Here is a 25231-nt window from a genome sequence, read left to right on the forward strand (position 1 = left end):
AGTAGTTTTCGAGGGTTTGGTACAGTCTATGCTATGATCTTACTATCCATCCCAAATTCACGGCAGGTGAAGCAAATTTCATTTGTCAGTAAAAAATTTATACATTACAAGCGACAAGCTTCATATGGCGAAAAATTGAAACTCGAAATTCTGGCGGCGGAAGCGAATACCAGGACCATTGAAGTCCCAGCCGTCGCGGTTTTGATTCTCATCATTTTCGTCAATGTTTTCAACAGGAACATTGTCAACATTGATACCTGGGTTTCTTGCCCGCCGCACCTGGCGGATCATGTTCTGAATGAATACGGCAAAGAAAAACGCCAACGTGATGAAGATCACAATGTAATCACCGCTATCGTACGGGTGGCTCTGGTGATCAATATTTGACGCGGTTGTGGGCGCCGAAGCATCGAGGTTGTCGTTGGTCGAGGCGGGTTGAGAGTGACGACGACGTCCAAGACGCTTTATGCGATCAAGCCATCCAGCTCGAGAGCGAGGCTCCCGCCGACGATCACCGATGCTGAAGAAAAGCTTGAAACGCAACCGCAAAAGCGCCCACAGAATCGGGATCCGGTTACGACGGTGATACGGCCGGTTATAGGCTTCGTCAAGTTCATCCTCAAGGTCCATCAGATCACGACTCTGTTCATACAAGCGATTGGCCATGTAATAGTCAGCGGTGCCGTTGCAGCCGGGTGCCTCTGCGTACTCATACATTCGACCCAATTTGAACGACCCTTGTTGCAGCCGGTGATGATACAGCAGCTTATGATAGTAGTGATACGCTTTACTCATGTCGGGCTCAATACAACCAGGAACACCATCATGATATATATCACCAAGAAGCACCATTGTGTCACTATCAGCCAAAGATGCCCGCTTGAGGTATTCAAGGGCAAGCAGAACCCGATGACAATCGTATTGTGGTACGTTGTCCCACCGACGTTGTGCCATCGTGGGTCGTTGGTAGAGTAAATGAGCAACACTCACTTGGGCAGGCGACAGCCCTTGTTCAGCTGCAATTGCATAAAGGATCAACGCCTGTTGGAAGTTTCCCCGAATGTAATGCTCGAAGGCTGGTCTCAACAGCGGATAAAAGAACAGCAGCATTCGGTCCACAAGCACCAGGTAATAATAAGTAAGCAGCTGGCAACGAGGTACCATCAATGCAGGGTCAACTTGCGCTGCAAATCCCAGTTGGACGTAGTCCAAATAATGATAGAGCCCCTTCGTACTCCCATTAAATGCCAGCCAGTTCATTAATTGGTACAAGCGTTCCGCATCCTTAGCTTTCGCAGGATCACCATTAGGAGCAGTTTTCGACATCAACTCAGCAAGACGGGTCATAGCTTCAATCGAGCCTCGATCAATAGCACGTTTGTACGCTCTGACTGCATCGCCATACTCTCCTTGCTTTACCAACATCTGACCCAAAAGATTGTACACCATTCGCGATTTAGGGGCTAGTTTAGCTGCCCGATTCAAGTACTCATTCACTTTCACCATATCAGGGTTTTCATCGGTCATCATTAAAGCTGAAAGCTTTGCCTGGCACATACCCAAGTAGTAGCGATCCGTTTGGGAGTGAATATTATACTCGGGAGCATATTCGTCCTCCCCTTGGTTAACGCATTGTTGCAACACTTCACGAGCCTTTGTAACATTTTTCGCAACCAAATAATCACCCAGAAGGTAGTCGGCGGCCTCATAGTAGTAATAAAAGTAAGCATGGTCCTCCAATTCCAAATTGTACTCGCTAATCTGGTTTCGATAAATCATATGATTTTCACGCGGCAGGTAAACCAGAATCAGAGTCTCACTGATGTCATCACCGTAGATTCCGCCATTAAAGTCGGGAATACGAATGTTGTACAGCACCTCGCCATCCACTGTCACGGGTCGAGGGTTTTTCTCGAGCCAGTCCATCCCGTATTCGGCGAGCTTGTTATAGTACATGAGGGCCTGCTGGCACGTCTTCTTCAGCTTCTTGAGTTGATTAGCCATCACCAACAAGGCGTCGACATTATCCAAGTCCACCGCCTGCTGGTAGTAGAGGTGAGACCGAGCTTTATCAGCTGGGAATTCGGGAAAAAGATCCAGTCCATAAATGAATCCCAACATGAAGTAGGCGTGACCTCTGTTGGTGTCGGTACTGGACTCGTCGTTGGCAATCCGACGATATAATTGTTCAGCTTTGGTCACATTGGGAGTAATGCTATAATTGCCAAACATGTAGATATCACCAAGCATTCGCCACAGTTCTGGAGTATTGGTGGTGTCCAAAACAGGGATCACGTCTATTTCCACAGTTCGTGCCACCTTAGACCGCTCATAATCTCGAACAGGACCTGGGTGGTAGGAAGTAGAATTCCACACTGGTATGGCTATGGAGTGGAACACATTGGATACAATAGGTGCTCCAGGCACTTGAGGAAGCTCACTTAGAGTGTCCACTGCCTCATGTAGCTTGGACGCCGCAGCTAGTGCCGCCCACACTAGCGTCGATAGTGCCACCATGACGTTCGCACAGGTGAAGCGAGCGCTTATGAAGGAATTGATCTGATAAGCGAGGAAACGAAAATTGATTGTGTCAACTATTGAAATTAATCAATTTAGAAGTGGAATTTCAACTGTAGACAAATACTAAAAATGTTTTATAAGAGGTCAGCCATCTGCGGAAACATTTTATGTGCTAGTAGGGTAGGTGATTGCTCACACGACATGCCCACCTCATACATCAGTAAATCCCCGCTTTGAGAAGGTAAAGGTCAACCTTATGGGTGACTCTTAAGGATTTTCTACTTGTGGTTTTAATGAAGGTGAAAGTTACTGCCAGTTACTGCCAGTTGAAACATATGCATGTATGTAATCAGAGACTTCATTCAAACCCCGGATTTGCTGCGGCTAAACAACCCAAAGCCTCCCAAGTACCCACAACATCTTTTCTTAACTTCAATCACATTGAGCTGTAGTAATATTTCGATTTTTCAGCAAATGGTACCTATATCTTTACCATTGATGCCAAGGGTTCGAATCGGAGACGCTCACCTCGCAAATCCGAAAATTTCGCGGATTTGCCAGCACACACGCTACTACCACAGACTATACACCGCCATGGCTGACGCCCCGGACGAAGCGATCTTTCGGCTGGCGCCGATGTGTCTCGTACAATTTTACGTGACCATTGAGCTTGCTCGTGACCTCGTGTTTCAACTCGGCCAACAAGGCTGTGTTCACTTTCGAGACTTGAACCTGAAACTTACTCCATTCCAAAGAACGTTCGTTGATGAAGTCAAGCGCATTGATGAATTAGAGGCGAAGCTCAGATACATTCGTGGCCTCATGGACAAGTACAATACGTTGCTGCTGTATTTCGATGTTCTGGAAGCCACAGCTCAACGTCTCTGTCCAGTGCTGGAGTATGATGCAATCAGCGACATCATCCATTCCGCCAGTTCTCGTCTTGAACAATTGGATGAGTCATACGATCGTCTCCAGCTGCAACTTGATCGGTTGCTGGAAAACAAGCTGGTGCTCGAGGCATATACTGCATTCACATCAAACACCCTCACTGCAGCACGAATGCTGACAGATCTCGACGAACTGGATCGGTTGCGCATGTATGAGGAATTCGACATTGTTCTGGAGGATGAGAGTGACACAGAAAATGTGGCTCTGACTAACAGCATGGCCGGTACTATCGATAAAAATAAAATACCCGTGTTGCGGAAAGTGCTCTGGCGTGCATTGAGAGGTAACCTTTATTTCAATGAGGTAGAGCTTCCAGACCATGACCGCCTGGTGTTCATTCTTTTCGCTCACGGTGATGTGCTCAAGGCGAAAGCCCGAAAGATCATCGGCACGTTGGACGGGGTCATCTACGATAACGTCAAGGGATCAAGAGCCATGCGCCAGGAAACCATCGATGAAATTAATGCGAAGGTTTCTGACTTGAACAATATCGTTGACTCAACCAAGCAGCACTTGGTCACCGAGCTCATGTTGCTTCAAGAACGCTACGCTGATTACGCTTTCCAGATCACGCGGGAAAAAAGCATTTACGAGGTGCTCAATATGTTTGATCAAGATCTGACGCGGCGTTGTCTTGTTGGCGAGGGTTGGATCCCTGATGATGAGTACCACACTGTTCAACTGGTCCTTCTGCGCTTAGTTGCCGACAAGCTGGGCCATAATAGACGAACCCTGCTGGTACTGGAAGTGATAACCATAGATGATGACGACGAAACATTTGCAAGTGCTGTCATTGACAGTGATGATCTTGTCGCTGTGATGAATCACCTTACGACCAATCGTACTCCTCCCACCTACCACAGAACCAACAAATTCACTGAAGCTTTTCAGGCAATCATTGATGCCTATGGGATAGCCACTTATCAAGAAGTTAATCCGGGTTTGGCCACCATCATCACCTTCCCCTTCATGTTCGCTATCATGTTTGGTGATTTTGGGCATGGCGTAATTCTCTTCCTTATGGCATTGTACCTTGTCATAAATGAGAAGCTGATTGGATTAATCCGCAATCGGGATGAAATTTTCGACATGGCTTACCTGGGTCGGTATATCTTGTTATTAATGGGGGGATTCTCATTGTACACTGGGATAATCTATAATGATGTTTTCTCGAAGCTGATGACAATTTTCCCCAGTGGCTGGCAGTGGCCGGAAAAGTTTGAAGCTGGAGCTCAGCTTATTGCCTCTAAGGTTGAAGGGTACACCTACCCATTTGGTCTTGATTGGGGCTGGCACGGAACTGAGAATAACTTGTTGTTCACAAACTCATACAAAATGAAGTTGCTGGTGTTGATGGGTTACATCCACATGAACTACTCGCTCATGTTTCTGTTAGTAAACTTCCGCTTCTTCAATCTGTGGGTGGACATTGTCGGTAACTTCATTCCCTCATTCCTCTTCATGCAGCTGATTTTCGGCTATTTGACGATTACGATCATATATAAGTGGTGTGTCGATTGGCTTGGCACAGGTCGTCAACCCCCTGGGTTATTGAACATGTTGATCAATATGTTTTTAAGTCCTGGGAAGGTTGACGTTCCTTTGTATCCTGGACAATCGATTATTCAAGTGATCCTTTTGCTTGTTGCTCTCATTTGTGTGCCCTGGCTTCTCATTTACAAGCCGTACGTGCTCAACAGACAACATAAGCTGATACTGCGGGACGGACCCCAATATTCTCAATTGGACCAACAATTGGATCGGTTAGATGGAGGATCTCGTCACTCGGCGGACTCATTTGACTTAGAGCTTGAACATTTCCCCAATGAGGATTTGGCACTCGATGCTGGTGGAGGCCACGGTCATGGCGACGAATTCAATTTGGGTGACGTGGTCATTCACCAAGTTATTCATACCATTGAATTTTGTCTTAACTGTGTCTCCCACACAGCATCATACCTTCGGTTGTGGGCTTTATCGTTGGCTCATGCCCAATTGCTGACGGTTTTATGGGACATGACAATACAAAATGCATTCGGTTCCACGGGGACCAAAGGGGTGATCATGACAGTAATTTTGTTTGGTATGTGGTTTGTATTGACCGTGGCTATCTTAGTGGTCATGGAAGGTACGTCGGCTATGCTTCACTCGTTAAGACTTCATTGGGTCGAAGCCATGTCCAAATTCTTCCAAGGTGAAGGGTACGCATTTACGCCATTTAAGTTTAGTATTGAGGTTAACTAGGTATGGATATAAAGGGAAGGTAATACGACACAGACGTAAAAACGCAATTTGAATATGTTCTAGTATCTACGTGATTCTTTCTCTATTTAAATTGTCTATAACATCAGCATTAAAGAGGTGTGATTTTGATCTTTTCCTTGACCGATAACAATTATTATAATCTCGTTCAACCTCCAATCAAATCCGCCACAAAGCATAATACGCCACCCCAAGTTAACTTATCCAAAACCAGTTTGAGCCAACGGGGACGTACCCAATCAAAAATGGCACCACAGTTGTATCCTTCCAGCTCGACACCAATGCCAAAATGAAGATTGTGTCGTATGCGACACACACCAAACACATTCCACCATTTGTGACGTTCACAAGGCACGGAACGCAAAAGATTCTTCAGCAAAGGACCGGTAGGACCATCGATGTATTTGTGGCCACCGATGAAATTGTATTTTTGACGAGGATCGCTCATGGGTATTTCAGCATCACCCCAATGGCCACTGAATTTGAGCCAATGACCGTACTTTTTCTCACGGCCTTGATGTTGACGGTTCCAGTTTTGTGCATAGAACACGTTAATTCCGTCAAAAGTGTATCCGAGATAGTTGCGGGAAGGATTCCACAACTCTCCTCTATCGGTAAAGTCGCAAAGAATATTATAAGGTAAATCATGAGGGAACTGGCCAACCAGAGCGTAGTTAGCATGGGTACCAGTGGCGCTAAAAATAATAGGATGGCGCTGATCAATGGCATACTTTTCCATTGCCTCGTACTTGAATGCTGCACCGCCTCCATGAGCCAGCATCCACACTATTTGCGGCTTCCCATTATAAAAGCGTACAAGCGAGTGTTCCCAGTCACCAACGTGGTTACCGTATGGTCCAGCTCCCATGACATAGGGACCCAAGTTGAACAGGTAGAAGTAGAACCAGAATGCATCGACCCATCCGTTGCCTTTATCAACAACAACAAGAGTAGCAGGGGCCTCTTTAATCAGACCATCAATCAAACTGGGGTGGTTATGTTTACCAGTAATCCAATCGGGATCGGCATCAAAGTCTGTAAGCAGAGTCAAGTAAACGTCATCGCTATTAGGCAAGTCGCCGAGGGTATCAATGGAAACGTTCTCGGCAATAACTGACCCGTTTCCCCAAGTAGCTTTAAAGTTCTCAACAAAGCTGGCAATATCATAAGGCATGTACCGTTCCTCCGAGTATAAGTGTACTAAAGGAGCAAAGTCGATGCAGTAGCGAGGAATCTCCCCATCCTTGAGTGTTCGTTCCTGTGGCAGTGGGTTGGGGTTTATTGGTGGCAAATGGCCCAAGGAGCTGGCGAAGTCGTCGAGACGGCTCAGCAGGTCTCCTAGTACTTTCTGGAACGAGCTGTCATCTATAGAGAACAGCAATGATGCCAGAGCCGCCAGGGCCCAGGTAAGCACCGGAATCCAGAGCATAACGGATGCGGACCGGTTATCGGGTGCCACACCCTACCTATACTGCACTGTTATGAGCCCGTGGTATATACAGCAAACGTCACCGGTAACGGTTGAATAATAGACGTCATGAAGGAATGGATAAGAACAGGTTCAAACATAAAAAGTTTAGTCATTACCAAAAGCTTTCAGCGAGGTTTTGGATACATTTACATCTGCAGCCATGTTTGAAGTAATCTTTTAGTTCAATACGAGTTTATTTCAATACGAGTTTATTGCTGGATAGTCCAATTACATGGCACACGTGGTGAGGCTAAAACCTTCACACATATGACCAAGCATCAGTGACCAGTTTTTATTGTTCATTCGTTGTGACAAGCCTGGTAGTTCCTCTCAACCAAGCAGGACAAGCTACGCTTAATTTAATAAGCATATTGCAATCAATTCTAAGTTAGAGACAACAAAGACACTTCTGCCTCATCACAGGAGAGAGACTCAAGTCTTCTTTTTCTTCATTAAACCACCAACGTTGTTGAAGTCGAATTGTATTTGTGTTTTCGTGTCTCATGCACTCCGAGGCGGACACCGCACTTTTAGAGTTCTCAAAAGCCTTCCTTTCAAGGCTGCTTTTTTTCTCCCCTAGATTGGATTTTGCAGACGCGTCGACCCACCATCTAGATCGGAATGGTCATCTCCCCTTATCAGTCGGATAATCATGGCTGATGCAACTTCATTCTACGGCTGGTAACCACTACTGTTTTCGCAGCGCCTTCCTCAGATTGCCAAGGCGCTGGCGTGCCCTTTACCTTCACACTAAACACCTCTATTGTTTTTGTTCGACAAATGCCCCAAAACCTTGAGTTATAAACGCTATCCACTTAGGAACACGTCAATCATTACACCACTCTCTCGGTTTGTCGTGGCATCGCCACCACCGCCGTATCTAGGTCCCCGTAAGGGTCGATATTACCTGCATGGGCCCAGTGCACCATTAATCCGACGCAAAGAATAGCGTGTAAAAAACACATGGACCCCTTGAACTCGGAGGCAGCCAACATGGCCAACGACCCCCACACGCCGAAGGGGATGGGTCTGCCTCGCTTCGGGATGGTCCTCGAGCCTCCCGACATCCTGCTGTTCGAGTTGGGGGCACTTTCGCTGGCAAACTTTTCCACCGAACTGTTGGACCAGTTTGACAGTCCCACGCCGACAAAACCCTCGCAAAGTCCATTCCGCCACGCCCGCCGCCTGCTGGTGGGGTCACCATTGGCAGGCCGTCAGGGGCGGCCGATGCTGGCGGTGCTTGGCGAGAACGATCTCGTCAATCTCCCTCGACTGCGCAACCTGATGGGACCCATCCCCAAACTGGTGAGTATCAACCTGCTTTACGCGTCAAAAGAGTTTGGACCCATGTTGGGCCCACCGAGGATTGTTGAATCGAGTCCCGGAAGCCACCAGCGGCTGCCACGGTCAAGACCGGTGCTGTTTATTGCTCCCTCGGACTCGCCGGTCGTGCTCGAAGATGAAGAGTTGATGCTGACACCACCAGCACCAAACAATCCCTTTAATTTCACATCACAAAACTTGAGCAATACCAATTTGCTGGTGAAGCCTGCCCATCGGCGAGGACACAAATACAAGCATTCGTCAGTGTCGATGAACTTGTTTCAAGAACCGCCGCCGGCGACGATATCGGTGACTGATCCGTTACCTGAAACCATGCCATTACCTCTGAAGTCTGAGGTATTAAGCAGTATTAATACCACTCAAAAACTCAAGCTATTTTGGCTGGCAGTACATTTTACGCTTGCATTGGCGGTATTTTTGATTGGGTTTCGATGGAAGATCCTGGTGTTCCTGACACTTGCCCATCTAATTTTCTACGACGCCCTCGGACTGTTGTTGGTGGTGACAGTTGATATTATGCTGAATTTTGACATGTGGAACAAACTGCTGCTTAGGTACCCATTTGGGCTCGGGCGCCTCGAAGTGCTCGTAGCGTTTGCTCTTTCGGCCCTGTTACTTATGGTGGCGTTTGATCTCGTCAGTCACTTTGTTGAGGGTGTGATGATAGAAATGTTGGGTCTGGATGAACCTCATGAACATCTGGGCCATCACATCCACGACGAAGGCGAGGTTACCAATTGGTTAGGCTACGAACTAGTTCTTCTTGTGACGGTGGCGGTGACGCTTTTCACCACGTTCACCGTTCGTACCAATCGGATCAATCAGATGGTCAGTGACGAGGATGACGTCCTCAACCCTGAGCGCGATACGTTGTCGAAGCTGCTTAGTCAATATCTCCGGCTGTGGACCCGCAATCCGACGCATATTTTGACGCTAGGGTACACGGCGTACCTTATGGTGCAACCGTTGGTGCCTCTGCTTGCCGATGTGCATGAGCTCGTGTCGCTTTGTGTCGCTCTTATGTTGCTCACGATTGGGTGGCGCTTAGTGAAGCAGTTGGGGCTGATATTATTGTGTGCTTACCCGGCTAACGACTATGATTATGATACCCTCAAGTCGACGATAACTAATGAGATTACTGCGCTCGACTTTTTCCGACATGAGTGGCGTATCGAGCAGATGTTCATCACCAAGTTCAATTACGACCGGGTGGTGGTTGGGATGAAGATTGAAATGCGCGGTGCCACGGCTGACGACGATCTGCGGGTCCGATTCGAGGTCAACCGGATTGTGCGGCGCCATCTTGCGCTTCGAGATGATCCCAAGACGGTGGAAATAACCCTAGACATCCATCGTGTTTAGACATAGACGAATACATTCAACGTTCTTCTCCAATTCCTGACCAAATCCCTGAGCAAGGTGATGAATTTAGATTCGAGGGGTGGGGTGATTATAATTATCAGCTGTTTTCGACGATGATGCGACTTCTAACGTCCACTGCAGTAAATTGAGTTAGCGGGCAAAAGGAAAAGTTGAGGAGAAGTCACCGTTCCACAAAACTGTATCTCTCGTGCTCGCTCAGGCGGAAGCTTTCGGCGACTGAATCCTGCTTCTCGGTGATTGAACGAGTAGGGCGTTTTCAGTCACCGGCCACCCGAAAAAGCCAATGCTGCATCCGCGGCTCTCAGAAAGTTGTTTTTTTGATAATTATTTTGGCTCTATCAAACTAAGGTTAGACATAAAAAACCCGCCTCTGGGCAGTGCTGTAAACTAACCTGGCGGTTATAGTGACCTCGACAATGACCAATCACCGGGTGGTTCACTAGTTGAATAGTGCATCTCTTGTTAGTTACGATAACTAAGTCTAAAGGTGCAAATTCCACGCGTCTTGTGGTTGCACAAACCCCGGTGACATTTCGGAAGCTAAGAAATGTCGGGTAAATCCACTATACTTCCATGGAAAGTTCCGCATGTGCGAATCCACCGTGGATGTGTGGCAGGACTGTGGTGTTATCAATGGCATAATTCCCCTCATTAGAGGTGATCTCTGGGCCGAATGGACCCACGTAGGTTTATGACCCGGTACTATCGGCTAAAGGAAACATACTACTGGCCAAACGCTCAGTGCTGCGCATTCTCCAGGTTGTTGTTGTTCGATTATGGAGAAATTTTTGGGAACAATAGCATTACGATAACGCGTGCACATGATTTAGTTAGGGCGCAGGAAAATTGGCATACATGCTCTGATTAGGTCGGAGTGAGACTAAAAGTCGTCCTCGGCTTAGGCAGCCAGGGGACCTGAGTCTCAAGGGGTGCTGGCTGGGTTCACATGGCTGACCTTGATTTCCACGCGGCATGTGCTGCGCATGTGCCCCACGAAGAATACGAGTGCCGAATCGCTGCCATGTGCCGCTTGTATCTATACGGATGATGAAATCACTCTATTAACCCAGGTTACGTTGCCCTGGACCCAATCGAAGCCAGAGAAAAAGATTGGGGCCCGGCGTTCGGGGGTGGCACTGCCTGTGCCAGTGGCGGTGACCACGGCACTTTTCAGAAAGTAAATCAGTAGCGTGTGGTCACCATTGGAGCGTTTTTGGCGTCGTGATGATGTCCGCTCGACGCTGTCGAGGCTAAGGCGGTCGGGAGTCGCCCCTGCTAGAGCCAAATCGGCGAGGCACGTTCTGTTGGGCGTTTTGGTGGTGCCGTACTTGCACAGGCCGGCCAATGTCAATATGCAACAGTGTGGGGAGCTGCAAGATACAAAGTGGGTTTGGCTTGGGGCAGGCATGCGAGCGAATTTAGTGGAGCTCTCAGAGAGGGGGTGATCTAGCGAGCGGGTAACTGTTTCAATGGTAGTCGCAGGCACCGATATGCGGCGAGCGAGGTTGGTGTTGGGTGGTGCTGGAGGGCACCCGTGGGTGGTTTATTGGGCTAGGGCACCGCCGGCCTCGGCATTTATCTTCCCGGCGGGCCATTATCAGCGTGGGTTTCTCTCCTCCCACCCCAGTTTCTCACATGATCTTAAATCCGCCACTGGCAGCGACAATCACATGCGGTGAGCATCAGTCCTACACACAGGCGCACGACAATAAAAACCCAACCCAATCCATCACGCCCGCAGCTTGGCCCTACCTTCTGAGTAATCCAGAGTTACACCCGCTTGGTACGGCATCGTCTGATTGAATACCCCCATGACCAAGCGCAAGTTATCGTTCAGCGACGACGAACGAGCGCTGCCGGCGCCGGCAATATCCGCAGTGGAACTGCCGCTCGCGCCCTCCCATCCTGATGATGGCTTCCACGACGATATGGTTGACGCCGCAGAGGCGCTCACCCATCTCCACACCGTGACCCCGGTGACAACGCCGCCGCCGCAACAGTTGCCCGCTCAGCAGGTGCACCCCATCGTGTCCCAGGTGGAGCGCCTTCTGAAGACGCCATTGGTGCAAGGCGCCGCCAAGTACTACGAACTGAGTAAGCGCAACTACCCCCACTTCAACTACGCCGCCCGGATGGTGGAGCGGGCGGCGCTCCCAGTGGTGCTGAAGATCGAAGTCAACTTAAATAGTCGCCATCAACTGCGGCTAGAGGCAGCCCAGGTGGCGGAGTTTGAACACAAGTTGCGCCAGCGCGACGGCGACGGCATCAAAAAGCGCCGTCTCTCCGAAGATCTGACGGCGCTGAGTCGCCAAGGTGAACTCAAAACGGTGCTGGCGGAAACTAAGAAGCGTCTTCAGTTCTGTCTTCACATTTTAAAGCTTGCCAATGACAACATCAACGACAAAGTCCATTATCTTCAGGAAGTTATGGACGAGCGCGAACAGCGCCAGGAAGAGCTCGCTAAGGAACTGGTAGAAGCGAAGGAAAACAAAGAGAAAGAAGAGAAAGAGAAGGAAGCCGCCCGTCCTGAGGCCGCCGCCGAGCTGGAGATTGTGTGCACGGTGAAGAAGATCATCCACCTCATCCTGAACTTCAAGCCGCTGTCGCTTCTGACGGAGCCCCTCTCGCCGGTGCTGCTGCACCAGGCCAACCTGACGATGGTGGTTGACAACCAGCTTAAGCTGACGATCCGTGACATCATCTTACGCTTGCCGCTGCTGGTGGCGACCCAGCAGCAGCCGCAACGCCAAGACCGCATTTTCGTGTTTGCTAAAGAGCTGCTTAACATGATCAGCAAGCTCACCAACGTGCTCAACGAACAACTCGAAATGGCTGAGCACTGGATGGCTGACGGCGACGATGGCGGGGATACCCCGCACGGCCCCACGCCGGGGCTGACGACCCCTGGGGGGATGCTGGACATCTCGCGCGTCGACTCGCAGCTGACATTGGCGTCAGCGCTGGCGACGGGTCCGTGCAAGCGGATTCTGATTGACGATTTGACCGAGTCTTAGTCAGGCTTTACTGGTTTGATCTACTGCTCCTAAAGTGCGCCAAGGCGGCGACACATTTTTAGGCTCAAAAAGCCGGCGAGGTTTTTCTTTCAGGTGAAAGCCTCGATCATGCCATACTTGACGACGGGACCGGTGTTCAGTGAACTCGGGATGACAGCGCCCCGCTTCACATGCACCCCGGACGGGGCGCATGTGGGGTATGAGCAAACGTTTTCTTCACCGGAACGCTCTCGATTGCGAGCCCCGGGTGCACTGGATGTTCTCCGCCTAGTATTGTGCCCCTCGTTAACGGCACTCGGCTCGCCCATCCATCGACAAAGCAATGATAATTGGCATCAGCATTAGCGAATCTACGCGTTACTCTTAGGTTATCGCCCGTACTCGCACTCTCCTCTATAGACGGAAATGTATTTCTTTTAGGCTCAAGCCGTTCAGCACCGTAGACAAAAAGCTTGCTTCGGAGTTTGAAATCTCCGAAACAGGGAATCAGCGAAATTTACTGCGGATTGTGGCATCCGCCGTGCATCAAATTCCTCCGAAACCCACTCCAGTGAGTGAAGGAATGGTGTCGTTGCTAGTCATTGATCAATGAGAAAAATTTCATGATTCCTCTGGCCTATTTCGGAATTCAAAAATCCACGAATGAGAGTTTTAGATTTTTTTTTAAAAGGGATGTCTGAAGTCCAAGAAATCGGAATATCACTACGATGTAACTCTATCAACAGCATTCTGTGACAGCAGCATGGCGGGGTAACCCCGGTTGTGAACTCCGGCCCGACTGCCTCAACTTGTGTTGAGCACCCCCCGATCCCACCATTCTGTGAGGTTCGGAGATGTCAGAGGACAAGGAGCTCCCGAAGCCGTTGAGGGGAAGCGTGTGCTTGCTTCTACAATACCCATCAGGCATTGCTGTTTGTCATGCTCTCCGCGGACGTGGAACTCCGGGGTCATCAATAGATATCGGTGTGGAGAGCAAGCAGTGCAGCGTGGGGAATAATCCACGGCATGTGCGCCGCACTACCACGAACCCTAAATGACCTTCGATCGTATTGTAGGGCTGACGGTGCACGGGTGTAGTGATTAATGTTGGGTTTTCGATAAAGTCAGACATCAGTGTCAGACAACCTATTGTAGTCGTGATAAAAGAACTTTCTCTTACACAAATATGATGGAGGTCACTATTAGCCTGCTTATCTACCAGTGAAGTCAGTCCTGTTCAAGAACCCACTATCTCCATGAATCGTTGTATTTGAAGATTTTGAGAAAAAAATCAAATTTTCCAAAAAAACTGTGGTCGAAACGCGGTGGTAATTGGCACACGCGCCGTTTTCAAACAAACAACGGTTTGCCAGATGCTGCTGCTCATTTCGTCTAAGGGTCCTATCGGTTCGTGCTTCTTTGTACCATTTCACCGCATCAGAGAAGCAACGAACAATTACCGAAGTAGGGTTGTAATTTTCGATATGAGGCAGACAGCTGCATGAGGGTACTATCGAAACGGATGCTCTCGTGGATAAATTGGAGGTAACCAAGTGACGAGCCTACAAAGCCCACGTTTGCTGGTCAATTAAACAATTTAACTGAGATCGTCCGCCTGGTTAAACATGCAGTTGGTATTTTAGCTTTGTGCTTGTCTTAAAATTTGCATTTCACGCAACTTTCACTCTTCTTTACGATGGCAGTTTTACACCGTTACCTCAATGGCAAAGGACCGATAAAGGCATCTTTGATGAGACTATCGAACCTTATTACTCAGTGGTGTAGCCAGAAAAGGGTATCTGAGGTCAATCCCCAATCGGGCTTGATTCCCCGTAATAGTCATGGTTAGGTTCCTGAGGGAGGGTACGCAATCTGACGGTTAAGGTTGCCCGGTTCTAAATATACGACGATCGCACTAACGTGATGAGCCATCGCCAAGGTTTCGGCCGTTGACAAGAATTGCTAAAATCACAATATGATCGTGATACCAGGATCATACTGAATCAAATATACCAACTTTCTAGACCTTATTTGCCCTGAATCTAACCATTCTCCTTGCCTTTATCTTCAGATTAGGTGCCATCGAGTCATTAACTGCCATCACGCGCGTTCTGCATACGCCGTCGAAGTTGCCGCTTTGGGCAAACGATGTGCATCGATTACGCGAGCCTCCCCTGACCCTGCCACTACCTACGAGACATGTCAGTATAGGGAAACTGGTGGGGGAGTATTGCTTTGCCCCACACAGTAGTAGCTTCAGCACAAGGGGGTGCCACCGCGTGAACCTGAATAGGAAGTGTGCTGAGCTGAGTATCTCGCACAATAGCTAAAACCATTTCTACGCCCCTATTCCTTAAGCTTTCGATAGGGAGTCTATCGTCAAAGAATGCCACCACCACCAAATTCTCAGGCGGGATCCATACCCGCTATAACGTGTCACGGTCGCAGTAGTATCGCTAGAGCCTTTCTGCAGATTCCCGCATTTGGCATACTGAGAGTCTCTTTTAGAGTGAAAAAGCCTCCTTGTATAGGGGTAAAAGAGATAGCGAGCGACAAGAAAGCGACACGATACGCGTTACACCAAAGGAATAACACATGATATTCACATGGTAGGAATCCAACGTCCCGAAGCGACGGCAGCTGAAAGGATACCCGCGCCCCCCTAAATGTCTTCATTGCTTAATCGGGTATGATTACGAGCCCACGCGCGCACTAGTTATTTCTGCTTTGTGCGACAAATTCATCCCAATTGCCCCAAACGGCTAAGAAAGGTTACCCCAACTAGCACCAGTAATATATAAGCAATCGGCGCCCTCTGCCAGATGCTTTACCCGCAACTTTGACTATGGACCTCACCAGAGGAGATATCCGGGCTCTCCGCGCCCTGTGGAGCCAGTTGAGCGCCAACCCGCTGCTCTTTGACGACGTGTTCCACCACATGGAACTTGCCCACCCGGCGATCGCGCCCCCCGCCACCGAGGCCCGCCAGTTCTCGGTGTTCTTTGGCCACTGTGTCAGCCAGATCGAGCTGGTCGACGCCTACATCATCAGCTACGTGCGCAAGCATCCCCAGTTCGCCCGCAACATGGGCGCTTACGTCGAGCCGTTGGGTTCGGTGTTGGTGACGCTGTTCAAGCACTGGGTCGGCGGCCACAACTTCGACAAGCAGTTGGAGACCGCGTGGGTGAAGTTCTACTGCACCGTCGCCAACGACGTCATGGAAGCTGTCGACTCCTTGGGCGACGCCCTGCTGACCTACAGCGCCGAGGCGCCGCTGGTGGCGCCGCTGGTGGCGCCGTCGATGTCAACGTCGATGTCGACGTCGATGTCGCAACAACTGATCACCTTCAACTTGAAGCAGAACGACAAGTACCGCGGCTTCCGTCGCTCGGTCAACGAGGCCCCCAACGCCAACTTGAGCGTCAAGATCCCCCCGTCGCCCCTGTTCAAGGCGTTGCTGAGAGCTCCCTCGGTATCGCTGCACACGTCGCTGCGCAACTCGCTGCGGTCGTCGTCGCAAGGCCACCACCGCCTGTTCGACCCTCGCGTGCGCAAGCTGGCCCTGGTGTCGCTGCTCTCGCTCGCCACCCCTCAGGTCAACGAACAGCTCCCGTCGCCGGAATTGCTGCCCACTAGGTACGAACTGAAGCTTGGGGCGCTGGCGTCGATGCACGACCTCAGCCAAAGCTACAACCCTTACCACCGCTCGTTTGACCCGCGCAAGCAAGGCCACCTGCGTCGTCCTACCGCCGACGACTTGGCGCCCATCCGCGAACGTATCGACGTCGACGACGTGACCTCCAAGTACTCCGACGAGGACTATGGCTCTCACAAGTCGCTGATCGAAGAAGTTCTGAGTGGCGCCCTGACTCTCTCGTTGCGCCGGTCTCTGGCCTCGCTGAGCGACCACTTGGGCTCGCTGCCTCTGCCTGACTTGAAGCACAACGTCCACGTGCGCTCGCCGCTGGCCACACTGTCGATCTCTTACATGAGACCGTTGGCGTCGCAACTGGGCCGCTTGGCTGCTGCTCCCCACTCGACCGCGGGTGCTATGCCCCACGGTCGCTTCGGCAGACTGACGACGTCGTTGCTTCTGGATTACCTGACCAACACCAACTCGACCGGCAGAGTGTCGGCTGGCTTCATGAGATCCCTGTTTGTTCTCAAGCAGGAAATGGAAGGTATGGGCTACCAAGCTCCCGAACAGTTTGCTAAGCCCCCGGTGAAGGCTCAACGTCAACAACAAATGCCCCCTCTTGTGGCTCCGGTGGCGCAAGCGCCGCCCCGTCGTCGTCATCTGGGCTTATACAACAACGCCCTGGCGGCGCAACTGGAAGTGCTGGTGCGTCAACAACCTCGTCTGCACTACGGGCGCATGCCTAACGTCTACGAAGAAGAACCCCAAGCGGCGCCGATGCTGCTGGTGACTGACTTGTCCCAAGGGGTGACTCGCCGTACTCTGGTAGCTCATATGCCGTCGACGCCCAAGATGGGTGCGCCTTCGATGACGCTGAAAATGCTGGTGGCGCCGCCTGCCTCGCCTCTGAAGAAGGGGTTCCGGGCCAAGATCAAGCTGATCTTCGGTGGTGGCTCCAAGAGCAACCCTCCTTCGCCTCGCCAAGTGAGCGCCCCCATCCCCATTGAACGTCCCATGGCTCTGCAAGCGACCCCCTCGATGGCCCGCAAGCCGCTGATGCCTGGTGCTCGTCGCCATGGACGCAATGGTTCGGTTCTGACTCTGCTGATTCAGCCTCCCCCTCTGTTGGGTTACTCGCTGATGGCGCTGCCGCAACTGCCTCAACTGCCGACGTTTGGCAATCACCGCAACTACCTGACTACCGACCTCCAACTGAACTACCTGGCGGAACTGACGACGCTGGGCTTCCTGTTCTTCTCCCGTCGTTCTCGGGGTCCCAAGAAGGCCAACAAGTACCAGGTTCACTCGGTGCCCTACCTGATCTGGGCCCGTGGTGTCCCCAGTGTTAACTAAGGCAGTTGTATGATTGATGCTTATACCCCATCTCGCCGGCGAGAGGCTTCGTTTTTGATTTTATGGTTTTTACTTTACCTCTTAATATGATTGTGTCGAAGCGTGGTTAACACGGTCTTTTGCATACATCGAGCTGTCTTACGAGGATGTGTCTTATCCCCGCTGGTTTATACTTTAATAAGTTGATCTGTATAGTGGTTACTTGACTTTCCCCCCTTTAGCGTCTCTTGGTGGGAGCGTGTAAAATGGACGGCTCGATTTTCAATACCTTTTGTAGCCGACTACTCGCACCCAAAAATACGAGAACAATAGAGTGGGGTACTTGAAAATGTGGAGTAACAAAATAATACGAGTAATTAATCATACCCAGAGAAGTTAACAGATTTTTGTAAAAGCCACAATGAACAATGGAGAGAATATCTTGGATGATTCCAAGCACAACGTTGAGTTGTGCTTGACTTATGATGCCATTATCACTAGAAAAGAAACAATGTAGTACGATTCCAGCAGCAAACAACGATTGGTAATCTGCTGATTGCTGAAGCGATCAAGTTTAATTACAGCTAACTGGCATGAAGCTCCATAGCTGCCGAAACAAAGCGGAGGCTTATCAACGAATATATATCGCATAAACCTTGAGTATACCGGCGAACCGGCGAACCGGCGATAGATAAAAGCGCATTTACATTAATGATGCGTAGGGAGTCTCGTAGTTCGAGGCAATAGTGTCAGGTGGTACCGACAACGCCTCTTCGTCACCCGGATTTTTAATACAATGTTGAACACTAAATTTCGCACTAAGTCATTGGGCGGTTGGAAGTATTACGGGATCCCTCGAATTCAAACGCGTGTCGCCTTCATCAGGGATTTAATATTTAATCTAGAACTTCTATCGCTTCGAATAAGAGATGGCCAGGAAAAATCAGCACTTGCATGGTGAGTTCTTCCGGGTTAACCTCTTCAAGGCAAATTCCGTACATCTACAATGGTGTCATGTACCCTTAAAGCTAATTTTGCGCTCCTTGAAAGAAGTTCTGCACAGATCAATACGTTCCCAGCGTGAAATAAGGATACGGCCCCATACTATTAATAGTATTAGCCATTGTTGAGGCATCAAGATGGACTCCATTGGTTTTCGGAGGGTGTAGATTGCTTTTTCTTAACGTCTCCTCCTTTTGTTTACCGCGTCGTGTTTAAGGTTTTGGGCTACATTTCTCACCGGCAAAGGTTTTCCTAGGTCTAGCCCCGCACCAAGTGATCGAGCAATACTCGGCGGCATCAGCTGAGCACAGCGCAGTTTCGAGGAGGTGCAAAGCATCCTGTACCTTACTATCCATTCCCAAAATCTGCTTAGGGGTGGCGTCTACAATCTAAGGCGTCTCCTGCCCGCGTACATGACTCTGAACGCGGATACTCCCACTTTGTGACCGGGGCAAAATGCGTCGCGGTGAAAAAACTTTCACACCTGATTGCTGACCGAACACAAGCCCCTAATTATGCTCACTAAGCCATCGAGTAACGTTCGTAGACATCACCGAGGTCTCCTGTAGACATGTGAAGCTTCATCAATAGGACGCGTCTGCCAAATCAATTTTCAACAAAAGAAATGTCGTGCATTCTTTATCCCTTTGGATCTAAGCAGATCGACTATCAAAAACGTCGAGGCGGTGTGGCGACCTAGGGCTTTGAAACTGAGATATTGAGATATGTCTTTAATAGCTTACACAGTGTGGCGTTCAAGGATAATTCCTCAACATTACGTAGATTCCGCAGCCAAATCTTGGCGGCTCCGTCTACCGCAGGGAAAGTATAAGAGGTATTATCAATCGGTCTACTCCTGCGACACGTAATTACAACAATAGTGCAAGGAAAAGACAATGAGCCAAGAAACGTAACCTATTCGATGGTTTCAAAAACCCAGCCACCATCATGGACTCGCTACCGTCTCGGCTAACATGCCGAGTGTTAGCCGGGAATGTTTACAAAGCCTTGGCAATGATACCCCGCCCTCGTTCCATGAGTGCGAGGCGGTCATCTCCGGATAATTTCCTCGGATAAGCAAAGCCTAAAAACGCCTATAGAAAGGAGGCATCAGCGATAGTCAATTGTTATGGGGCAGTGGTGATCGTATCCAGATTTTGGTCGACCGCGACTATGCATCACAAGACGCTTGCTGTACCTTTCGACGTAGGAGGTAGCCCATTTTCAGCATATTAGGAACCTACACGTTAGGCGGTGCGTCTGTTCTGAGCCCGTCAACAAAAGTCATGCGAGACCAGTAACATAGGACCTTAAAAGAGCCCCATCGCCGTTAGTCAGAGTCAGCAATGGATATCTCGCCTCTGTTTACCCCCGTAATGGCCCAGGCCTGGGCTGAGCTCAACGCCGATTCTGACGCCCTCGTGAGTCGCGTCGGCAACGCCATATGCAAGAGAACTACCATCACCAACAGGCTGGGTGTGGAGCAGGACTTCCAGCTCACGGAGATGATGCTGGCACTCCTGCTGGTGATTGACGCCATTTCAATGAACAAGCCCTTGCCCGTCGGCAAACTTCAACGGGTCGCTTGCGTTAACGCTCGGGTGTACGAATTTGACGCTGCCAAATACGCCGTGTGGGGTGATCTGATAGCATCGACACTCAGCGAAAGCTTCGACGGCTGCACTCGCTTTGATTTCCTGCATCATGTGGTGGCATTCCTTAGCCAATTCCTCGAGCTTTTGCTTCGCCTCAGTCACGATGAAGTGCTTCTGCCTGAACCGGAACAGTGCCCCTTCCGCGAATACCGCAACAGCTCGTTGATCCTGGAACTGCCGAGCAGTGCTCTGGCGGTGCTGATCTTCAGTGACAATGGCACCATCAGCACCCAGGCCTCCGAGCCCGCCACCCCGCCTCCGCCTTCCAAAAAGGCCTCAAGATCTCTGTTGAGCCCACGCTCGGTGAAGTCGTCTTCCAAAAGCGCATCCAAGCCTACCTCCCCGTCGAAAGCTCCTTCTAGCCAGAAGTCTGCTTCTCAAGCGTTGACTCCCACGAAATCGTCTCCCAAATCACGGATCCGCCGTTCCGCTTCCCATGGTTCGCTTCAAAGGCTCGCGTCGTTCCAGCCTCCAACGGCACCCCTCCCGCTTTACGCTTCGTTAACACGTAGCTATACCAATAAAACCTTCACTCTGAAGTCGACCACTCAGAAATCAGTGTCGGTAAAGCAAATGAAGGCTCTGGTGTGCGAGCCCACCGAACTACAGGGATCGCATGTCGACGACACCTTCGATATGATCAACTGCTTTGACATTCACCAAGTTGACCTGAAGGCGACCCGCAAGAAGAAGAGAACTGACTGTGTCATCACCTAACTACCATCTGTACTCGTCGCGCTGGCGTTGACGACTGGAAATCATACTTTTCATATGTATATGCATTACACGTTATATCCGACACTACCGCCAATCACCAACATTGTGCATGCCGGGGATGCCGGAATGCATTACACTAATCCTTAATCCATCTTGGACGTGCATATAACTCTATTGTCTTTCCAAGGGATGAACACTATTGTCGCCGATGGCTTGGTATAGTTGATCTTAAACGGTTAAATTACCTGTCCGATATTATCACTCTATTCGCGTTTCCTAATTACTTACAGTGTACATCACAGTTAGCAATATCGTCAATGGAGCACACCCCCTTGTGGGACGGCCCGTACACATCAGCAGCCTCGGGCAGAGGCGACAGCAGGTCGCTGAATTCGGGTTGCACCGTCACTTGGTGGATGTTGTAACGATGTAAAATCTCTCGAATTTGGGCCACCACTTGCAAGAAGCTATTCTTGTCAATGATGTTGCTGTTGCCGGTACCACAGTTGTCGTTCAATCTAACGTGGATCAGGGCAATCACTTGATCTTCGTTCAAGTTCCACACGTGGAACGAGTGGACCAGCTTCACTTGGGGGATGGCCTTGATTTGGTCTTTAATCTCATTGAGATTCATGTTAGCCGGGGTCGCTTGAAGTAAGATCTTCAGCGCCTTGCGGCACAACGGCAATGCTGTCAGGAAAATGATTGCGGTGATAACGAGAGATGTCACAGGATCGGCGTAGAATTTCCACGAGTAGTTAGTCTTCCAGATGACCAAAGCGGTGATGATGACACCAATGTTACCGAGAGCATCCCCCAACACGTGCAAGAACACGCCCTCCATATTAAGCGACTTGCGCTTCTCTGGGGTAGACCCACCGCCAACGTGCGAGTGGCTGTGGCTGGAAATCAAGGGCAGCTCTTCGTCGGGCTGGTACCGTTCAACCACAGTGTTGGGCAAGTAGTCGGCTACGTTCAGGCTCAGCAGGTTCAGGTGGCCATAGACGTTTTCCTCTGCCAGCGAGGCGTGCGAGTGAGAATGGCCCCCGTGCTCGTGGAACAACACGAGTCCCACCATATTCAGTGCAAGTCCCCAGCACCCGACAACAAGGATGAGCTTGGGGTTGGTGACTTCGGGAGGCAGCACGAGTCTGGCGATCGCCTCCATCAAGATCGAAAAACAAAGGGCGAGCAAGAACACCGCGTTAATAAGAGCCCCCAAGATTTCGGCTCTCTGCCAGCCATAAGTATAACGGTCATCGGCCTTCTTGGTATTCTTGACCTTGACCGCCCAGAGGGCAATCACTAACGACACAATATCGTTAAGCATGTGGAACGAGTCCGCCACGAGCGCCAACGAGTGGACGGTGTACCCGGTGATGGCTTCCACCAAGAAGAACACCGTGTCGATCGTCAACAACGCCTTGATTCTTGTTTCCTTCGACATGATGGCGTCCCCTACCGAGATTTTGCACACTTATTGTAGTTGAGCCAGAAAAATACCCTAAATAACTCACAAGCGTCAACACCTATGTGCAGGACGATGATTACTTTTTCACTCACTCCAAGCCGCTCCTAATATATGCCGCACTGTGTTGGGGCAAGCTAGAAGGAACGCAACGCACTGCGGCTCAAGGTGTGGCTGGTTAGGCTTCTATAGATTGTAGGACGTATCGAGGCTATCCCCCTCCGTTAGTGTCTTAACAAATCGACCGATACCGAGGTGCGGCATACGGTGTTCGTTCTGTGGCATCGCTTGACTGCAACCAGACAACGCCACGTTGTTGAAGGTAAGACAAATCCCGGTACCGGCACTGTATGCAGCATGCGTGGAACCCCTCGTCGCCGGTACAGTTGATTCGCCGAGACCGGACAGCCACTGCAGTCACTAAAATATTCCGAACAGTGTCGTAGCGTCGCCATTACCGTCATTGCCTCCTTTTCGTGACTCATCACTAAGGACGTATCTGCCGACAGTCGTGTGGGCGATATCTTCCTAGTCTCCTTTCGCTTACATTTACCTTAGGCGCAATTTACCCCTACGGCGTAATCATAAAGTGTAACGGTGATGATGGGCACAGACCTGCGAAATGGGCCTAATATTTATGCGACAGCAGCCTGAAAAAGTGAAGCCACACTGTCTGTTGCTCGCAATTACGCTGGATGGGGGCAAACGGGGACCCCAAAATCACTACATGTGTCTAATCACCCGTACCCCTCAACCGGCGACAAAATTCTACGAATGACGTAACTTCACACCGGCGAAGGACACCCATTCGCCGTTACGGTAGACAAGCCCGTAGACATGCCTTAGCCGTTATCGCTGACACGGTAACAATTATGTGTACCAGTGATACCAAGACTTTGCCTGCGCTATAATTCAGTTGATGCCAATGGCCCAGGCTTTAGATAAGTCCGTTTAGGGGAAGTTTTTGCGGGCTTATTGGTCACGGTTATCATTGAGCATATCTTTTGCCCAATACAATTTGCTTACTTCACACAATCGTCGAAATATACGTGAGACATTTAAACTCCTGTTTATTGCCGGCAAGTTCGTTATATCGTTAAAAGTTTCGTAACATCGTAAAATAAACCAATCTCAGACAAAACCAAAATATAGTACAAACAAAAAACCAAACGACAATGCTGAGGAGGGGGGAACAACACCGTAACGTAAGGAAGTATCCACGAAGAGTGAATGGGGATCAGTGCTGACGTTACGGGAGAAAACCCCCGAGTCTAATGTGGTATAAGATCACTTTTGAGAACCCATGAGGTCGGCAAAAGTGATGCGCTGCCCTTGTTGTTGCGTTGGTTGCACCTGAGGAATGGGCTGCTGAAAGTGAGTGGTGATGGGCCCGCCATAACCGGGGACAGGACCAGCACCAGGCTGGGGAGGATAAACAATGAACCCTTGAGGGTTGACTTGATAAGTGAAACCGGGATGAACGTTAGCCGGAATCGGGTGAGGCGGATGAGGCATAAGTTGCCCTTGAGGAATGTGTTGGGGTTGGCCGAGCATGGGTTGAGGCTGGCCAAGTACATGCTGAGGCTGAGGATGACCGGGAACAGGCTGGTTCATCATATAGGGAGTCCGTTGAGGATACATCGGCGACGCCGTCGCCGGAGCCAGTCCCGCAGGGTATGCCGTCAGGAGGTTGGATGGAGGAGGCAGCTTAGTCTTGAACGTTGGCTTGGGCAACGCCACCGCTTCAGGACTCAGGTGAAACGACGACCCTGCGTACGAATCACCTAAAGCCATCGGCGTCGATTGGGTATTTTGCTGCTGCTGCTGCTGCTGCTGCTTCTTCTTCAGTTTGTTGCCATTGCCATTAGCGATTGGCTTATCACCATTAGCTGTGGGTTTGGCATTAAATGAGCTGTAGTCAGGCTTGTCGCCATTGGGGAGCAGAGGACTTTTGGCCCGGTTTCTATTTCCCTTTGGCTTGGCACCTTTAGCCTTGTCAGGCGGAACCGCCGGCTTTGGTTTTGTCTTTCGCGTCTGAGCGCCGTGGCCGAAGTCCACTTTGGCTCCGTTAGGTAACCTGCGGTCTTCGACGTGCACAGGAACCTGATGGGGTACCTGATGAGCCATCATTTACTGCAACGAGAGGACAACAAAGCTGGTGAATGTGATAGTGGGGAGAAAAATCGTTGGCGTTAAAAAATTGCGTACTGCAAGGGTGCTATATGCAGGAGACATGTTTGAAGGAAAAAGAAAAGCCAGGAATAAGCTCCCCCCGTCAAGTGTCCAGTGTCTTACATTTGAAAGCCTGAGAAGATTGGGAGAGCTTTAACTCCATCTGAGATGACTGTTATTCCATTAATTTCAAGCATGGCCGCAACCGTGGCGGATGCCAATCCCTCAGAATCCCTTATACACTTTATCTTTCTGTTGATTCTGAGGGAAGAAGGTAGTCGATAGTCGTGTATAGTGATGATTACGTAACCCTATCTAAGAAAG

At 50.0% G+C, this 25231-nt stretch overlaps 9 protein-coding genes across 9 annotated transcripts; 5 read left to right on the forward strand and 4 right to left on the reverse strand. All coding sequences in view use genetic code 12, as the record gives it.

The window, feature by feature from the left end:
* Window positions 1–120: 120 nt before the first annotated feature.
* On the reverse strand, window positions 121–2517 carry DIURU_004588 (ubiquitin ligase complex subunit; the record flags this gene model as incomplete). Its single annotated transcript, XM_034157477.1, has 1 exon — window positions 121–2517. One exon carries the CDS (start codon window positions 2515–2517, stop codon window positions 121–123), a length of 2397 nt encoding a protein of 798 aa, XP_034010669.1.
* A 597-nt stretch (window positions 2518–3114) lies between these two features.
* On the forward strand, window positions 3115–5715 carry STV1 (Stv1p; the record flags this gene model as incomplete). The annotated part of the gene is made up of 1 exon (XM_034157478.1): window positions 3115–5715. One exon carries the CDS (start codon window positions 3115–3117, stop codon window positions 5713–5715), a length of 2601 nt encoding a protein of 866 aa, XP_034010670.1.
* Window positions 5716–5881: 166 nt separating this feature from the next.
* On the reverse strand, window positions 5882–7162 carry DIURU_004590 (uncharacterized protein; the record flags this gene model as incomplete). The annotated part of the gene is made up of 1 exon (XM_034157480.1): window positions 5882–7162. One exon carries the CDS (start codon window positions 7160–7162, stop codon window positions 5882–5884), a length of 1281 nt encoding a protein of 426 aa, XP_034010671.1.
* Window positions 7163–8197: 1035 nt separating this feature from the next.
* On the forward strand, window positions 8198–9910 carry DIURU_004591 (Zn(2+) transporter; the record flags this gene model as incomplete). Its single annotated transcript, XM_034157481.1, has 1 exon — window positions 8198–9910. The coding sequence occupies one exon, from the start codon at window positions 8198–8200 to the stop codon at window positions 9908–9910; it is 1713 nt and encodes a 570-aa protein (XP_034010672.1).
* Window positions 9911–11742: 1832 nt separating this feature from the next.
* On the forward strand, window positions 11743–12945 carry OPI1 (transcriptional regulator; the record flags this gene model as incomplete). Its single annotated transcript, XM_034157482.1, has 1 exon — window positions 11743–12945. The coding sequence occupies one exon, from the start codon at window positions 11743–11745 to the stop codon at window positions 12943–12945; it is 1203 nt and encodes a 400-aa protein (XP_034010673.1).
* A 2824-nt stretch (window positions 12946–15769) lies between these two features.
* On the forward strand, window positions 15770–17914 carry DIURU_004593 (uncharacterized protein; the record flags this gene model as incomplete). Its single annotated transcript, XM_034157483.1, has 1 exon — window positions 15770–17914. One exon carries the CDS (start codon window positions 15770–15772, stop codon window positions 17912–17914), a length of 2145 nt encoding a protein of 714 aa, XP_034010674.1.
* Window positions 17915–20271: 2357 nt separating this feature from the next.
* DIURU_004594 (uncharacterized protein) lies at window positions 20272–21267 on the forward strand (the record flags this gene model as incomplete). The annotated part of the gene is made up of 1 exon (XM_034157484.1): window positions 20272–21267. One exon carries the CDS (start codon window positions 20272–20274, stop codon window positions 21265–21267), a length of 996 nt encoding a protein of 331 aa, XP_034010675.1.
* A 280-nt stretch (window positions 21268–21547) lies between these two features.
* Window positions 21548–22714, reverse strand: DIURU_004595 (Zn(2+) transporter; the record flags this gene model as incomplete). Its single annotated transcript, XM_034157485.1, has 1 exon — window positions 21548–22714. One exon carries the CDS (start codon window positions 22712–22714, stop codon window positions 21548–21550), a length of 1167 nt encoding a protein of 388 aa, XP_034010676.1.
* Window positions 22715–24022: 1308 nt separating this feature from the next.
* Window positions 24023–24865, reverse strand: DIURU_004596 (uncharacterized protein; the record flags this gene model as incomplete). Its single annotated transcript, XM_034157486.1, has 1 exon — window positions 24023–24865. One exon carries the CDS (start codon window positions 24863–24865, stop codon window positions 24023–24025), a length of 843 nt encoding a protein of 280 aa, XP_034010677.1.
* Window positions 24866–25231: the final 366 nt, after the last annotated feature.

Source organism: Diutina rugosa, assembly GCF_008704595.1.
Source record: "Diutina rugosa strain CBS 613 chromosome Unknown scaffold29_size158811, whole genome shotgun sequence".
Lineage (NCBI taxonomy): Eukaryota > Fungi > Ascomycota > Pichiomycetes > Serinales > Debaryomycetaceae > Diutina > Diutina rugosa.